This window comes from Syngnathus typhle, linkage group LG17, assembly GCF_033458585.1.
Source record: "Syngnathus typhle isolate RoL2023-S1 ecotype Sweden linkage group LG17, RoL_Styp_1.0, whole genome shotgun sequence".
Classification (NCBI taxonomy): domain Eukaryota; kingdom Metazoa; phylum Chordata; class Actinopteri; order Syngnathiformes; family Syngnathidae; genus Syngnathus; species Syngnathus typhle.
Genome location: NC_083754.1, coordinates 6,490,776 through 6,506,873, shown reverse-complemented (window position 1 = coordinate 6,506,873; position 16,098 = coordinate 6,490,776). Strand labels below are relative to the sequence as shown.

At 41.6% G+C, this 16,098-nt stretch overlaps 1 protein-coding gene across 1 annotated transcript; it reads left to right on the top strand.

Annotated features, from left to right (window-relative positions):
* The first annotated feature begins 83 nt into the window (after positions 1-83).
* On the top strand, positions 84-9,523 carry LOC133170062 (myosin heavy chain, fast skeletal muscle-like). The gene is made up of 39 exons (XM_061302713.1): positions 84-302; positions 483-626; positions 699-855; positions 945-972; positions 1,049-1,163; positions 1,232-1,324; positions 1,407-1,470; positions 1,575-1,673; positions 1,745-1,848; positions 1,939-2,077; positions 2,167-2,285; positions 2,366-2,515; positions 2,592-2,762; positions 2,851-3,157; positions 3,250-3,317; positions 3,407-3,494; positions 3,564-3,681; positions 3,793-3,916; positions 4,015-4,151; positions 4,245-4,500; positions 4,590-4,832; positions 4,905-5,081; positions 5,184-5,329; positions 5,417-5,507; positions 5,577-5,966; positions 6,058-6,184; positions 6,263-6,381; positions 6,520-6,716; positions 6,797-6,980; positions 7,057-7,222; positions 7,475-7,599; positions 7,713-8,021; positions 8,093-8,296; positions 8,373-8,498; positions 8,575-8,745; positions 8,856-8,960; positions 9,027-9,122; positions 9,208-9,339; positions 9,419-9,523. The coding sequence occupies exons 1-39, from the start codon at positions 99-101 to the stop codon at positions 9,434-9,436; spliced, it is 5,811 nt and encodes a 1,936-aa protein (XP_061158697.1). The 5' UTR covers positions 84-98; the 3' UTR covers positions 9,437-9,523.
* The last annotated feature ends 6,575 nt before the right edge of the window (positions 9,524-16,098 follow it).

Sequence of the window (16,098 nt, the reverse complement as noted above, 5' to 3'; positions counted from 1 at the left end):
GACAACATACAAACATTGAAACACTGGATATGTATTGTAGAAAAAGCAAACGGTCATCGCCATTTGAATCTTTTTGCAGTCTCCATTCAAGTGCCACCATGAGCACCGATGCAGAGATGGAGCAGTATGGCGCTGCAGCCATTTACCTCAGGAAGCCCGAGAGGGAGAGGATTGAGGCTCAGGCGGCTCCCTTCGATGCCAAAAGCGCCTACTTTGTGGTTGATCCAGCTGAGATGTACCTCAAGGGTAAAGTCACCAAGAGGGAGGGTGGAAAAGCCACGGTTGAAATTGATGGTGGAAAGGTAGGTAATCGATTGTATGACATCTTGCCAACATTTTCCAGTTCTTGTTAATGTACTACTAATATTGTGAGATACGGTCCTTATTTCTTAAACTCTGCAGATTTATTTTGGTGATTTTAGATTGACTGTCAATAATGCTCTAATGAATTTCATCAAGACTAATAGTGTATTGTCATTTAGACTGTCACTGTGAAAGAGGATGACATCCACCCCAGAAACCCGCCCAAGTTCGACAAAATTGAGGACATGGCCATGATGACCCACCTCAACGAGCCTTGTGTGCTGTATAACCTCAAAGAGCGTTACGCGTCATGGATGATCTATGTGAGTTTTCACTATCTAGCAATCTGTATTTCTTAACTTTACATGTCTCACTTCTCATGGCTACTTCTGCAGACCTACTCTGGGTTGTTCTGCGTCGTGGTGAATCCCTACAAGTGGCTTCCGGTGTACGACGCTACATGCGTAGGAGCGTACAGAGGCAAGAAGAGGATTGAGGCCCCGCCCCACATCTTCTCCATCTCTGACAACGCCTATCAGTTCATGCACACAGGTAAGAAGCCAAGAGACTTTAATCGAAGGAACTAGATGTTGACTACTTTGTAAAAATGCTCACTGAAATCATTTATGCTCGTTTTATAGATCGTGAGAATCAGTCTGTCCTGATTACGTGAGTAAAGCAGATAATGTTGGATAACATTACAGGACCCGAGGTCTAAATTTCTATTTGGTTTTGGCTAATGCAGTGGAGAATCCGGTGCAGGAAAGACTGTCAACACCAAGCGTGTCATCCAGTACTTTGCAACAATTGCAGCTATTGGTTCCAAGAAGGCTGAACAACAAACAGCAGGCAAAATTCAGGTAAATGGTGTAAATGTACATGTGAACAGGATTGGGGCAGGACAGTGATTAAATAATTTTTTGGGCAGGGCTCTCTTGAAGACCAAATCGTTGCAGCCAACCCTCTGCTGGAGGCCTACGGTAATGCCAAGACTGTGAGGAATGACAACTCGTCTCGTTTTGTAAGTAGTTCAAATCGTCTTTTTTGTTTTGAGCACTCATTGCGTTATCCTGAATCAAGAAGCTTCTGTTGTTTTTAAATAGGGAAAATTTATCAGAATCCATTTTGGCTCCAGTGGAAAGCTGTCCTCTGCTGATATTGAAACATGTGAGTTTAAACTGTACTCGGAAATAAGCACTAAATACTCATGTCTGGTAGGACAATATAAAATTTTATATTGCCACACTCTCCTATTTAATTACTACTCTCAGATCTGCTGGAGAAGTCCCGTGTCACCTTCCAGCTGTCAGCTGAGAGGAGCTACCATATCTTCTATCAGCTGATGACAGGCCACAAGCCCGAGCTGCTCGGTATGCCACGACAAATAGACTTCAGTAAAACTTGAAAAATTGACTTGTGTGCTCACTGAACTTAACTCCAGAGGGGCTTCTGATCACCACCAACCCATATGACTACCCAATGATCAGTCAGGGTGAAATCACTGTCAAGAGCATCAATGACATTGAGGAGTTCATCGCAACAGATGTAAGCATACAATTCAAACACTATTAAAGAGGTTCGTACAGTACGATAATGAGAATCCAAAACTCCAACTGTGGTTAATGTACATTGCAGACAGCTATTGACATCCTGGGATTCACTGGGGAAGAGAAACTCGGCATCTACAAGCTGACTGGTGCTGTGATGCATCATGGCAACATGAAATTCAAGCAGAAGCAGCGTGAGGAGCAGGCGGAACCTGACGGCACCGAAGGTATGTCTTGGGTATTTTAGGAAATGTACCAAGTGCTGAATATAAAGCAGCATTCATGTCTAAACTGACTATAAAATGTCTCTTCTTAGTGGCTGACAAGATTGCCTATCTTTTGGGCTTGAACTCGGCCGATATGCTGAAAGCTTTGTGTTATCCCAGAGTCAAAGTTGGGAATGAATATGTGACCAAAGGTCAGACCGTCCCACAGGTAAGGAAAATAAAATTGAGACTCCGTCATAGCTTCCATATTGAACGAAACAGATTGTTACCTTAACATCTCTTTACTAGGTCAACAATTCTGTGTCAGCTCTGTGCAAATCCATCTATGAGAAAATGTTCTTGTGGATGGTCATCCGTATCAATGAGATGTTGGACACAAAACAGCCAAGACAGTTCTTCATTGGAGTGTTGGATATCGCTGGATTTGAGATCTTCGATGTGAGTCACAGAACAATCGAATCAGGTCGGACAAACACATCAGTGGATTAATAAGGGTAATATCTGTATTCTGTAGTTCAACAGCTTGGAGCAACTGTGCATCAACTTCACCAATGAGAAACTGCAACAGTTCTTCAACCAACACATGTTTGTCCTGGAGCAAGAGGAATACAAGAAAGAAGGCATTGAATGGGAGTTCATTGACTTTGGTATGGACTTGGCGGCTTGCATTGAGCTGATTGAGAAGGTGCGATACATACTCTATATCCATCAGGCAACATTAAATTTGATTCAAAATCTTGATTTGTAAGTATCTGACAAATACTCTTCTTCAGCCAATGGGCATCTTCTCCATCCTTGAAGAGGAATGCATGTTCCCCAAGGCCTCTGACACAACCTTCAAGAACAAGTTGCATGACCAGCATCTTGGCAAAACCAAGGCCTTTGAGAAGCCGAAGCCCGCAAAGGGCAAGGCTGAGGCCCACTTCTCACTGGTTCACTACGCCGGTACCGTGGACTACAATATCAATGGTTGGTTGGACAAGAACAAGGACCCGTTGAATGACTCCGTTGTCCAGCTCTACCAGAAGGCAGCAAACAAGCTGCTGGCTATGTTGTATGCCACCCATAATGCCGCTGAAGGTATGAAGCTCATTCGGTTGCTGTCAATTCAGCAATTGCATTGACATTGAATATGCAGGTGCAATAAAACTATTACATATTTTCAAATTTAGAATCTGGTGCAAAGAAGGGAGGAAAGAAGAAGGGTGGTTCTTTCCAGACTGTCTCTGCTCTATTCAGGGTAACATGAGAAAAAACCTGAAAGAAATAGAGGACTTTTCCATCAATTTCTGTTGACATTAAAAAGAACTGTTCTATTCTGCGTCACAGGAGAACTTGGGCAAGCTGATGACCAACTTGAGGAGCACTCATCCTCACTTTGTGCGTTGCCTGATTCCCAACGAATCAAAAACCCCAGGTTCGATCTCATTTTCCTGAACTGTAGCTCGAAAAAAGAAAATAAATGACTAAAATCTTTTGCATTCAGGTCTGATGGAGAACTTCCTGGTCATCCACCAGCTGAGGTGTAACGGTGTGCTTGAGGGTATCAGAATCTGCAGAAAGGGCTTCCCCAGCAGGATCCTCTATGCGGATTTCAAGCAGAGGTAGCTGTAAATTCGTTCAAATGTCTTCACTGAAAGTGACACACTTGGTAAAAAAAAAAATAAAAAAAAAATACGATGTGCTGTGATTAACCACCCGGCCTTCTTTCACAGGTACAAAGTATTGAATGCCAGTGTCATCCCTGATGGACAGTTCATTGACAACAAGAAAGCTTCAGAGAAACTGCTGGGCTCCATTGATGTGGATCACACTCAGTATCGATTTGGACACACAAAGGTGCATTTCCAGAGTACCAAATGGAAATAGAAGACATACCACATATTCTGCTGGATAGATATTTGCTAAAGACGTATTTACTTCAATTGCTGATCTAGGTGTTCTTCAAAGCTGGTCTGCTGGGTACCCTGGAGGAGATGAGAGATGAGAAACTGGCTGCATTGGTGACCATGACTCAGGCTCTCTCCAGAGGATATGTCATGAGGAAAGAGTTTGTGAAGATGATGGAGAGGAGGTAGGTCTATTGTCATTTAGTGTACATCCAACCTACAGCAGTCCCCCAAAACATATCGCAATAAAATACCCTTCTGTTCCTTTCCTCCTTCAGAGAATCTATCTTCAGCATCCAGTACAACCTCCGTTCCTTCATGAATGTGAAAAACTGGCCGTGGCTGAAGCTGTACTTCAAGGTCAAGCCTCTCCTGAAGAGTGCCGAGACTGAGAAAGAGCTGGCGCAGATGAAGGAGAATTATGATAAGATGCAATCAGACCTGGCTACGGCTCTGGGCAAAAAGAAGGAGCTGGAGGAGAAAATGGTGTCCCTGCTGCAGGAGAAGAATGACCTGCAACTGCAAATCGCAGCAGTAAGGAAGAAGTAGAGTACATGGCATGCTCCGTAAAGACCTGCACAAAATGCAGTCTCAAATTGTATACACTCTTCATTTGCATCTAGGAAGGTGAGCACCTTTCAGATGCTGAGGAAAGATGCGAGGGGCTCATTAAGAGCAAGATCCAGCTCGAGGCCAAAGTCAAAGAGACAACCGAGAGACTGGAAGATGAAGAAGAGATCAATGCTGAGCTGACCACGAAGAAGAGAAAGCTGGAGGACGAATGCTCAGAGCTCAAGAAAGATATTGATGATTTGGAACTCACCTTGGCTAAAGTAGAAAAGGAGAAACATGCCACTGAAAACAAGGTGAACTTTGAGTTCATTTTAAATCTCACCAGCAGAAACACCTGGCAGTGACGTGTTGCTTAAATATTTTAGGTGAAAAACCTGACAGAGGAGATGGCAACTCAAGATGAGATTATTGCCAAGTTGACAAAGGAGAAGAAAGCCCTCCAAGAGACTCACCAGCAAACACTGGATGATCTGCAGGCAGAGGAAGACAAAGTCAACACTCTGACCAAGGGCAAGACAAAGCTGGAACAGCAAGTTGATGACGTAAGAACACCATCATGGCCACATAAATGATTCAAGTGGACTCAGGTAGAATATCTTTTAAGGATCATGACTCATTGTCATTTAAATAATGCGATGTAACAGCTTGAGGGCTCCCTGGAGCAAGAGAAGAAGATCCGCATGGACCTAGAGAGAGCCAAGAGGAAGCTTGAGGGTGACCTGAAACTGGCCCAGGAATCCATAATGGATCTGGAGAATGATAAACAACAATCAGATGAAAAACTCAAGAAGTAAGAGAAAGAATCAGATTGGAACTTGTGGTTTCTGTTGATTACTGCTGCAAAGACGTAGCATGTCTTTCTCCTTTCTACTCAAAGGAAAGACTTTGAGACCAGTCAGCTCCTCAGCAAGATTGAGGATGAACAGTCCCTTGGTGCTCAGCTCCAGAAGAAGATCAAGGAACTCCAGGTACATTAATTACACTTGCCATGAGATCTCATTGGGTTTCAGTCAATACAATACTATTGTCCCATCTAGGCTCGTATTGAGGAACTGGAAGAGGAGATTGAAGCTGAGAGGGCAGCTCGGGCTAAGGTGGAGAAGCAGAGGTCTGACCTCTCCAGGGAATTGGAGGAGATCAGCGAGAGGCTTGAGGAAGCCGGTGGAGCAACGGCCGCTCAGATTGAGATGAACAAGAAGCGGGAGGCTGAGTTCCAGAAGCTGCGTCGGGATCTTGAAGAGTCCACCCTGCAGCATGAGGCGACGGCCGCCGCTCTCCGCAAGAAGCAGGCTGACAGTGTGGCAGAGTTGGGCGAGCAGCTCGACAACCTCCAGCGTGTCAAGCAGAAGCTGGAGAAGGAAAAGAGCGAGTACAAGATGGAGATTGATGACCTCTCCAGCAACATGGAGGCTGTGTCCAAATCCAAGGCAAGAATAATTATAATGACAAAATGAAATTATTTGGATCTATTTGATGACACACTAAATGCTGACAATCCCTTATCCTTTATGATGACAGAGCAACTTGGAAAAAATGTGCAGAACACTTGAAGACCAGTGTGGAGAGCTCAAATCCAAATACGATGAGAATGCTCGTCAGTTGAATGACATCGCTATACAGAAGGCAAGACTCCAAACGGAGAATGGTAAGTCAACTGTGGGCAAACTGTGATGAAATTTGCAATGTGAATGTTCAAATACTAATACTCCGAATTTGCATTCAGGTGAGTTTTCTCGTCAGCTTGAGGAGAAGGACGCCCTTGTTTCTCAGTTGACGAGGGGCAAACAGGCATTCACTCAGCAAATGGACGAGCTCAAGAGGCTGAATGAGGAAGAAGTGAAGGTAGAAGATACTATAAACAGGATGCAATCCTTCTCCTGTGTCACAAGTTACACGAGCCTTGCTTCAAACGATCACTGAAGGTTTCTCTTTCATACAAACCAAAACAATAACTCAAATTGATTTTGTTGGTTTCATCAGGCCAAGAATGCCCTGGCTCATGCAGTTCAGTCTGCCCGCCACGACTGCGATCTGCTCCGAGAGCAGTTTGAGGAGGAGCAGGAGGCTAAAGCCGAACTGCAGCGAGGAATGTCCAAGGCCAACAGCGAGGTGGCACAGTGGAGGGCCAAGTATGAGACCGATGCTATCCAGCGCACTGAGGAGCTGGAGGAGGCCAAGTAAGGAACTTTGACATAAGGGTAGAATGTTTCCAGGGATTTTCTGCAAATGACAACCCAAAAATCTTTGCCCATTACAGAAAGAAGCTTGCCCAGCGTCTCCAGGAAGCAGAGGAGTCCATTGAGGCTGTGAACTCCAAGTGTGCCTCTTTGGAGAAGACCAAGCAGAGGCTCCAGGGTGAGGTGGAGGACCTCATGATTGATGTGGAGAGAGCCAATGCCCTTGCTGCCAACCTTGACAAGAAGCAGAGGAACTTTGATAAGGTGAGCGAGCGATTAAATATTGTGACGACTCCATAGTTCACTATACTTCAATACGAAAAAATCTAAATATGTCCAGATCATGGCCGAATGGAAGCAGAAATTCGAGGAGAGCCAGGCAGAGCTGGAAGGTTCCCAGAAGGAGGCCCGTTCTCTCAGCACTGAACTGTTTAAGATGAAGAACTCTTATGAGGAGGCCTTGGATCAGCTGGAGACCTTGAAAAGGGAGAACAAGAACCTGCAGCGTGAGTCATTATGACTGAAATGAAACTAGCTTATGCAACCAAGATGATTAACCCTGCTGTTTACACCCAAAGGTGTTGTTAGCAACAGTACAATTTCAACACTATCATATAAAGTACTGTATTTTGATCATGTTGAGATGGCTCCAGTCTAGTCTAGATATACTTAAATTAATGCAGAGTTTCCAAAGTATTGTTTATTTCCATTCCCACTATCTTAAGGATGTTTCATATTTTGTGTTTATTCTTCTATAGAGGAGATCTCTGACTTGACTGAACAGATAGGTGAGAGTGGAAAGACCCTCCATGAGCTGGAAAAGGCCAAAAAGACAGTGGAGAGTGAAAAGTCTGAAATACAGACAGCACTGGAGGAGGCAGAGGTACAGTAAATAGAATGTACTTTGAATGTCTTCATTTCATAAGGAATGTATATCTTCAATTGGTTAACACACAACTTGGTGAAGCAAAGCGACAATTTCAACTTTCTCCAAAGGGCACGCTGGAGCACGAGGAAGCCAAGATTCTCCGCATTCAGCTCGAGCTCAACCAAGTCAAGGGCGAGGTTGATCGAAAGCTGGCCGAGAAGGACGAGGAGATGGAGCAGATCAAGAGGAACAGCCAGAGAGTGATTGACTCCATGCAGAGCACGCTGGACGCTGAGGTCAGGAGCAGGAACGATGCCCTGAGGCTCAAGAAGAAGATGGAGGGAGACCTCAACGAGATGGAGATTCAGCTGAGCCACGCCAACAGACAGGCTGCTGAAGCCCAGAAGCAACTGAGGAATGTCCAGGGACAACTCAAGGTGAGTTTATGATTATTACTCAAACAGTTGGAGGCTAAAGGAATTAAAGAAAATGCTCTGCTCTTTGCTAGGATGCTCAACTGCACCTGGATGATGCTATTAGAGGACAAGAAGACATGAAGGAACAGGTTGCCATGGTAGAGCGCAGGAACGGATTGATGCTGGCTGAAATTGAGGAGCTGAGAGCCACTCTGGAACAGACGGATAGATCCCGCAAATTGGCCGAGCAGGAGCTGGTTGATGCTAGCGAGCGTGTCGGACTGCTTCACTCTCAGGTTCGTGCACAATAGTTCTGATGTCTTTCACTTTCGGATACGAAACAGTTCTGATTCATAACTTTGTCACTTTCAGAACACCAGCCTGTTGAACACCAAGAAGAAGCTGGAGGCTGACTTTGTTCAGGTTCAAGGTGAGGTCGACGATGCTGTTCAGGAGGCACGAAATGCTGAGGAGAAGGCCAAAAAGGCCATCACTGATGTGAGTGAGAACGTGAACACGGGCCTGCCAATGGAATCAATATTTTGAAATATCAAAACAACACTCTTGATTTCAGGCTGCCATGATGGCCGAGGAGCTGAAGAAGGAGCAGGACACCAGCGCTCACCTGGAGAGGATGAAGAAGAACCTGGAGGTGACTGTCAAGGACCTGCAGCACCGCCTGGATGAGGCCGAGAGCCTCGCCATGAAGGGTGGCAAGAAGCAACTCCAGAAACTCGAGTCTAGAGTACGTTATGGTATTTTGTTTACAACTATATTTTGTTTACAACTATTTTTGAGCATCACACCGGACTTGAGATCAATCTTATTATCGGACAAATGTGTTTCCTTCGTCAGGTGCGTGAGCTTGAAGCTGAAGTTGATGCCGAACAGAAACGTGGAGCTGATGCTATTAAAGGCGTACGCAAATATGAGAGAAGAGTGAAGGAGCTGACCTACCAGGTATCTTCTTTGCCACTCAAGTTTAAAAAGCCACATTTCAACACTTTCAAATTTTTGTTTGTATAGACTGAGGAGGACAAGAAGAACATAACCAGACTTCAGGATCTGGTGGACAAATTGCAGCTCAAAGTCAAGTCTTACAAGAGGCAGTCTGAGGAGGCTGTGAGTACATTTTCAAAATTTATTTTCCATATTGGCTATAATTACTTTTTTTTTTTACTCTGTCCTATCTCTAAATCTTCCACAGGAGGAGCAGGCCAATACTCACATGTCCAGGTTCAGGAAGGTCCAGCATGAGCTGGAGGAAGCTCAGGAGCGTGCTGACATTGCAGAGTCCCAGGTCAACAAGTTGAGGGCCAAGAGCCGTGATATTGGCAAGGTGACTACAGACTGATTAACAACACTTGCTTGGTGAACTTGAATAGAGTTAATATTTGTTCATGTTTTTTTTCCCCTAGTCTGACGCTGCTGAATAAGGGACCACCCTTGGAGGACATTCAACAGAAATCATATAATATGAAGTAGCTGTTGAAATGGCTTCTTGCAATAAAATGTATTCGCATCTATGATTATGTCTCATTCAGTTCTCACTGTAGCTTTTCAAATAGCACCTTTGAAGCTACAAGTTTTATTACCCATGGTTTGTGAATTTGTCTCTGCAAAAAAACAAACATCCAGTAAAACATAGCATCAGGAAATGAGATTACTCTCGACGACTGACATTAATTTTGGCTTGGAAAATAATGCACATACTCAAAGCAATATCACAATGTAATAAGATTTATTTCCCTTATTATTCATATTACAACCAAACTAGCAAGATTATTCTTTAATACTCCTAATTACGTCGGCCTGGTGAGAATGTAATAAAACAAAATAAAAACAGATCAAGTGTAAGACTACCACAACCTATAATAACTCTGTAAGTCTTTGTGACTCTTAATTAGGGCTGTCTGAATGAGAACCTCAAAAACAAAACAAAAATAAAATCAGATCAGGTGTCAAACTGACTGAGACAACCGATAGTCCGCTTGTCTTTACAACTCTCGCTGCGCTAATTGATACCAGTCACGTAATCCGTTGCAAATGTTAAACTTGTAAGCTTATCCTCCAACTATTCAACGACAGTAAGAGCAAGCGGAACACTCCATATTGCACCTTGTTAGGGTCAACTTTCACCTCTTGAGGCAAACTGACACATAAATTAACTACCGCCCACTGAGTGAAACAAACAGCTGATGCGAAATTCATGACATATTTGTCTCTGCAACATACTAAAGACATGCTGAGGGAAATGGATACTCTACATGTAATCTCTGTTCAATCTATACTTGTTGGCAGCAGGCAGGCCTTGATGTTTAAAATGCTTTTCTGTTTAAGAAAGCTGCCCTGTCTGAAAATGCACACACTCAAAATAAATTACATGTCGCAAAAAATGTGATATGTACCCTATAGCTCTTCTTAACCTGCCCAACATGTAGATGATGTGTGTCGCTAGAGCTAATGAACATTACTTCCACAAACTGTATAAATGATAACATATTGAAAATGAAGTTTTTAATTCAAGTATACAAACAGGCTGGCCTGATGCTCACTTACCTGGCACGTCTTCAGCCAAAGCATTTACTGTCAATAAATTTACAGCCACAATTTGTTGCACCAGAGGACATCTCCTGGATCATATTACCTCATTTAAAACACACACACACACACACACACACACACACACACACACACACACACACATTCAAATCAATATGCCAGTATAGTTGGATAAAAATGCACCATCTAGTGGAGAAATTTGTATAAGTAAATAAGTGCGTTAATTAATCCTTAAAGTACTATTTCAGAAACATTAATTACACAATTCAAAGTCAAAGTCAAAGTCAGCTTTATTGTCAATCTCTTCACATGTCAAGACACACAAAGAAACCGAAATTACGTTTTCTCTATCCCACGGTGACGAGACATATTACACGATAGACATACAAGTAAACAACACAATATAAAAACAAGAAGGCACAAACAATAAATAATAAGAGTGATGAATAAATAATAAATAAACAAATAACACAATAAACTAGAATTTTGCAATTTCTGGAGAAATTGCGTGTGAAGGCGAAATGTATGAATAACTTTTTCGGGGAATGCTGCCGAACGATGTTGAAACGTGTTGAATTACTTGAGAAATGTAGAATATTTGGAGAATTTGTGGTGAATTTCAAAATTGAAAGTTTGGAATATTTGGTAAGTGGGAAGTTGTGGAATAGGTAGGCAAAAGATGAACAGTTGAAAGTTGGAATGGGTTGAATCGGTAGAAAAATTTAGAAGTTAGAGTAGAAAAACGAAATTTTGGAGAATTTGGTTGAATTTTAAATTTGGAATTGTTGGTAAGTGGGAAGTTGTGGAATAGGTAGGCAAAAGATGAACAGTTGAAAGTTGGAACGGGTTGAATCAGTTAAAAAATGTAGAAGTTAGAGCAAATGTTGAATCCCCATAGAGAATGAATGGGAAAATAAAAAAAAGCAATTGCGCCAAAATCTTTCTAGATTTGGAACAAAACCAAAAAAAACGGCCTCAGGAGGTTCACTTTTGGGGTAAAAATGTTGAAACGGGTTATATCGGACAAAAAACGAAGACGTAAGCGCAAATGTAGCTATTTGGGGCACTTAGTGTTGAAATAAGGTCACTTCCGGCTTGATTCGGGTCATTTCCGGTCTAATTTGGGTCACTTCCGGTTTATTTGGGTCACTTCCGGTTTAAAACAGGTCACTTCCGGTTTAGCTGAGGTCACTTCCGGTTTATTTGGGGTCATTTCCGGTCTAAAAAGGTCACTTCCGGTTCATTTTGGGTCACTTCCGGTTTGATTTGGGGTCACTTCCGGTTTACCAGAGGTCACTTCCGGTCTATTTGGGGTCACTTCCGGTTTATTTGGGTCACTTCCGGTTTAATTTGGGTCACTTCCGGTTCGTCTGAGGTCACTTCCGGTTTATAAGGGGTCATTTCCGGTCTAAAAAGGTCACTTCCGGTACATTTGGGGTCACTTCCGGTTTGATTTGGGGTCACTTCCGGTTTACCTGAGGTCACTTCCGGTCTATTTGGGGTCACTTCCGGTTTAATTTGGGTCACTTCCGGTTCGTCTGAGGTCACTTCCGGTTTATTAGGGGTCATTTCCGGTCTAAAAAGGTCACTTCCGGTACATTTGGGGTCACTTCCGGTTTGATTTGGGGTCACTTCCGGTTTACCTGAGGTCACTTCCGGTCTATTTGGGGTCACTTTCGGTTTGATTTGGGCCACTTCCGGTTCATTCTGGGTTCATTGGTGGCACTTCAGGGTCATCCAAGATGGCCGCCACACTGGAATTGGGGGTCAAGGGTTGAATTGTGTAAGCATAGTGGAAGTGGGGGTGAATGGGAGTGAATGTGGGAAGAATAAGGTGAATTAAGTGAATAAATTTGGAATGGGTTGAATCTGTTGAAAAATGTAGAAATGAGAAGGGAAAAAGGAATTGGGTGTGAATTTCAAAATAAAAGATGTGAAGTTTTTGGTAAGTGGGAAGTTGTGGAATAGGTAGAAAAATGATGAACAGTTGAAAGTTGGAATGGGTTGAATCGGTTGAAAAATGTAGAAATGAGAAGGAGAAACGGAAATATTGGAGAATTGGGTGTGAATTTCAAAATAAAAGATGTGAAGTTTTTGGTAAGTGGGAAGTTGTGGAATAGGTAGAAAAATGATGAACAGTTGAAAGTTGGAATGGGTTGAATCGGTTGAAAAATGTAGAAATGAGAAGGGAAAAGGAATTGGGTGTGAATTTCAAAATAAAAGATGTGAAGCTTTTGGTAAGTGGGAAGTTGTGGAATCAGTAGAAAAATAATGAACAGTTGAAAGTTGGAATGGGTTGAATCGGTTGAAAAATGTAGAAATTAGAGTAGAAAAACGAAATTTTAGAGAATTTTGGTTGAATTTCAAAATAAAAGATGTGAAGTTTTTGGTAAGTGGGACGTTGTGGAATAGGTAGGCAAAAGATGAACAGTTGAAAGTTGGAACGAGTTGAATCGGTTGAAAACTGTAGAAGTTAGAGGTGAAAAACGAAATTTTGTGAAAATTTGTCGGAATTTTTAACGTGAAAACGTGAAATTTTCGAATTTGGGAATTTTGGGAATGTCGAGAATCCTTCCGAATGTGATTAGAATGTGCTGAATGATGTGAATTTCAAATTGGAACGACGTAAATGTGAAATGTCGAATGTGCCATTAAGAATGAATGGGGAAAAATTTGTCGGAATTTTGGGAATTTTGCGGAATCGGAAAATTTTCGGAACGAGCAAAATACAAGCGCTCGTCGCGTGAATATTTGGAATACGTGAAAAGTGGAATGGAGTGAATCGGATGAATTATGTGGAAGATGAAACGTGTCAAAAAAGTGTGGAGAAACGTAGAGAATAATAATAATAACTAGAATTTTGCAATTTCTGGAGAAATTGCGTGTGAAGGCGAAATGTATGAATAACTTCTTCAGGGAATGCTGCCGAACGATGTTGAAACGTGTTGAATTACTTGAGAAATGTAGAATATTTGGAGAATTTGTGGCGAATTTCAAAATAAAAGATGTCAAGTTTTTGGTAAGTGGGAAGTTGTGGAATAGGTCGAAAAATGATGAACAGTTGAAAGTTGGAATGGGTTGAATCGGTTGAAAAATGTAGAAATGAGAAGGGAAAAAGGAATTGGGTGTGAATTTCAAAATAAAAGATGTGAAGGTTTTGGGAAGTTGTGGAATAGGTCGAAAAATGATGAACAGTTGAAAGTTGGAATGGGTTGAATCGGTTGAAAAATGTAGAAATGAGAAGGGAAAAGGGAATTGGGTGTGAATTTCAAAATAAAAGATGTGAAGTTTTCTGTAAGTGGGAAGTTGTGGAATAGGTAGAAAAATGATGAACAGTTGAAAGTTGGAATGGGTTGAATCGGTTGAAAAATGTAGAAATGAGAAGGGAAAAGGGAATTGAGTGTGAATTTCAAAATAAAAGATGTGAAGTTTTTGGTAAGTGGGAAGTTGTGGAATAGGTAGAAAAATGATGAACAGTTGAAAGTTGGAATGGATTGAATCGGTTGAAAAATGTAGAAATGAGAAGGGAAAAGGGAATTGGGTGTGAATTTCAAAATAAAAGATGTGAAGTTTTTGGTAAGTGGGAAGTTGTGGAATAGGTAGAAAAATGATGAACAGTTGAAAGTTGGAATGGGTTGAATCGGTTGAAAAATGTAGAAATGAGAAGGGAAAAAGGAATTGGGTGTGAATTTCAAAATAAAAGATGTGATGTTTTTGGGAAGTTGTGGAATAGGTAGAAAAATGATGAACAGTTGAAAGTTGGAATGGGTTGAATCGGTTGAAAAATGTAGAAATTAGAGTACAAAAACGGAATTTGAAAGAATTTTGGTTGAATTTCAAAATAAAAGATGTGAAGTTTTTGGTAAGTGGGAAGTTGTGGAATAGGTAGAAAAATTATGAACAGTTGAAAGTTGGAATGGGTTGAATCGGTTGAAAAATGTAGAAATGAGAAGGGAAAAGGAATTGGGTGTGAATTTCAAAATAAAAGATGTGAAGCTTTTGGTAAGTGGGAAGTTGTGGAATCGGTAGAAAAATAATGAACAGTTGAAAGTTGGAATGGGTTGAATCGGTTGAAAAATGTAGAAATTAGAGTAGAAAAACGAAATTTTAGAGAATTTTGGTTGAATTTCAAAATAAAAGATGTGAAGTTTTTGGTAAGTGGGACGTTGTGGAATAGGTAGGCAAAAGATGAACAGTTGAAAGTTGGAACGAGTTGAATCGGTTGAAAAATGTAGAAGTTAGAGCTGAAAAACGAAATTTTGTGGAAATTTGTCGGAATTTTTAACGTGAAAACGTGAAATTTTCGAATTTGGGAATTTTGGGAATGTCGAGAATCCTTCCGAATGTGATTAGAATGTGCTGAATGATGTGAATTTCAAATTGGAACGACGTAAATGTGAAATGTCGAATGTGCCATTAAGAATGAATGGGGAAAAATTTGTCGGAATTTGGGGAATTTTGCGGAAACGGAAAATTTTCGGAACGAGAAAAATGGAAGCGCTCGTCGCGTGAATATTTGGAATACGTGAAAAGTGGAATGGAGTGAATCGGATGAATTATGTGGAAGCTGAAACGTGTCAAAAAAGTGTGGAGAATAAAATAGAAGAATAATAATAACTAGAATTTTGCAATTTCTGGAGAAATTGCGTGTGAAGGCGAAATGTATGAATAACTTTTTCGGGGAATGCTGCCGAACGATGTTGAAACGTGTTGAATTACTTGAGAAATGTAGAATATTTGGAGAATTTGTGGTGAATTTCAAAATTGAAAGTTTGGAATATTTGGTAAGTGGGAAGTTGTGGAATAGGTAGGCAAAAGATGAACAGTTGAAAGTTGGAATGGGTTGAATCGGTAGAAAAATTTAGAAGTTAGAGTAGAAAAACGAAATTTTGGAGAATTTGGTTGAATTTTAAATTTGGAATTGTTGGTAAGTGGGAAGTTGTGGAATAGGTAGGCAAAAGATGAACAGTTGAAAGTTGGAACGGGTTGAATCAGTTAAAAAATGTAGAAGTTAGAGCAAATGTTGAATCCCCATAGAGAATGAATGGGAAAATAAAAAAAAGCAATTGCGCCAAAATCTTTCTAGATTTGGAACAAAACCAAAAAAAACGGCCTCAGGAGGTTCACTTTTGGGGTAAAAATGTTGAAACGGGTTATATCGGACAAAAAACGAAGACGTAAGCGCAAATGTAGCTATTTGGGGCACTTAGTGTTGAAATAAGGTCACTTCCGGCTTGATTCGGGTCATTTCCGGTCTAATTTGGGTCACTTCCGGTTTATTTGGGTCACTTCCGGTTTAAAACAGGTCACTTCCGGTTTAGCTGAGGTCACTTCCGGTTTCTTTGGGGTCATTTCCGGTCTAAAAAGGTCACTTCCGGTTCATTTTGGGTCACTTCCGGTTTGATTTGGGGTCACTTCCGGTTTACCAGAGGTCACTTCCGGTCTATTTGGGGTCACTTCCGGTTTATTTGGGTCACTTCCGGTTTAATTTGGGTCACTTCCGGTTCGTCTGAGGTCACTTCCGGTTTATAAGGGG

Coding starts and splice junctions, on each gene's coding strand:
- LOC133170062 (XM_061302713.1), top strand. CDS start 99: ATGAGCACCGATGCAGAGATGGAGCAGTATGGCGCTGCAGCCATTTAC. Junction 3,158..3,249: donor CACCCATAATGCCGCTGAAG/GTATGAAGCTCA, acceptor TTTCAAATTTAG/AATCTGGTGCAAAGAAGGGA. Junction 8,746..8,855: donor TCCAGAAACTCGAGTCTAGA/GTACGTTATGGT, acceptor TTCCTTCGTCAG/GTGCGTGAGCTTGAAGCTGA.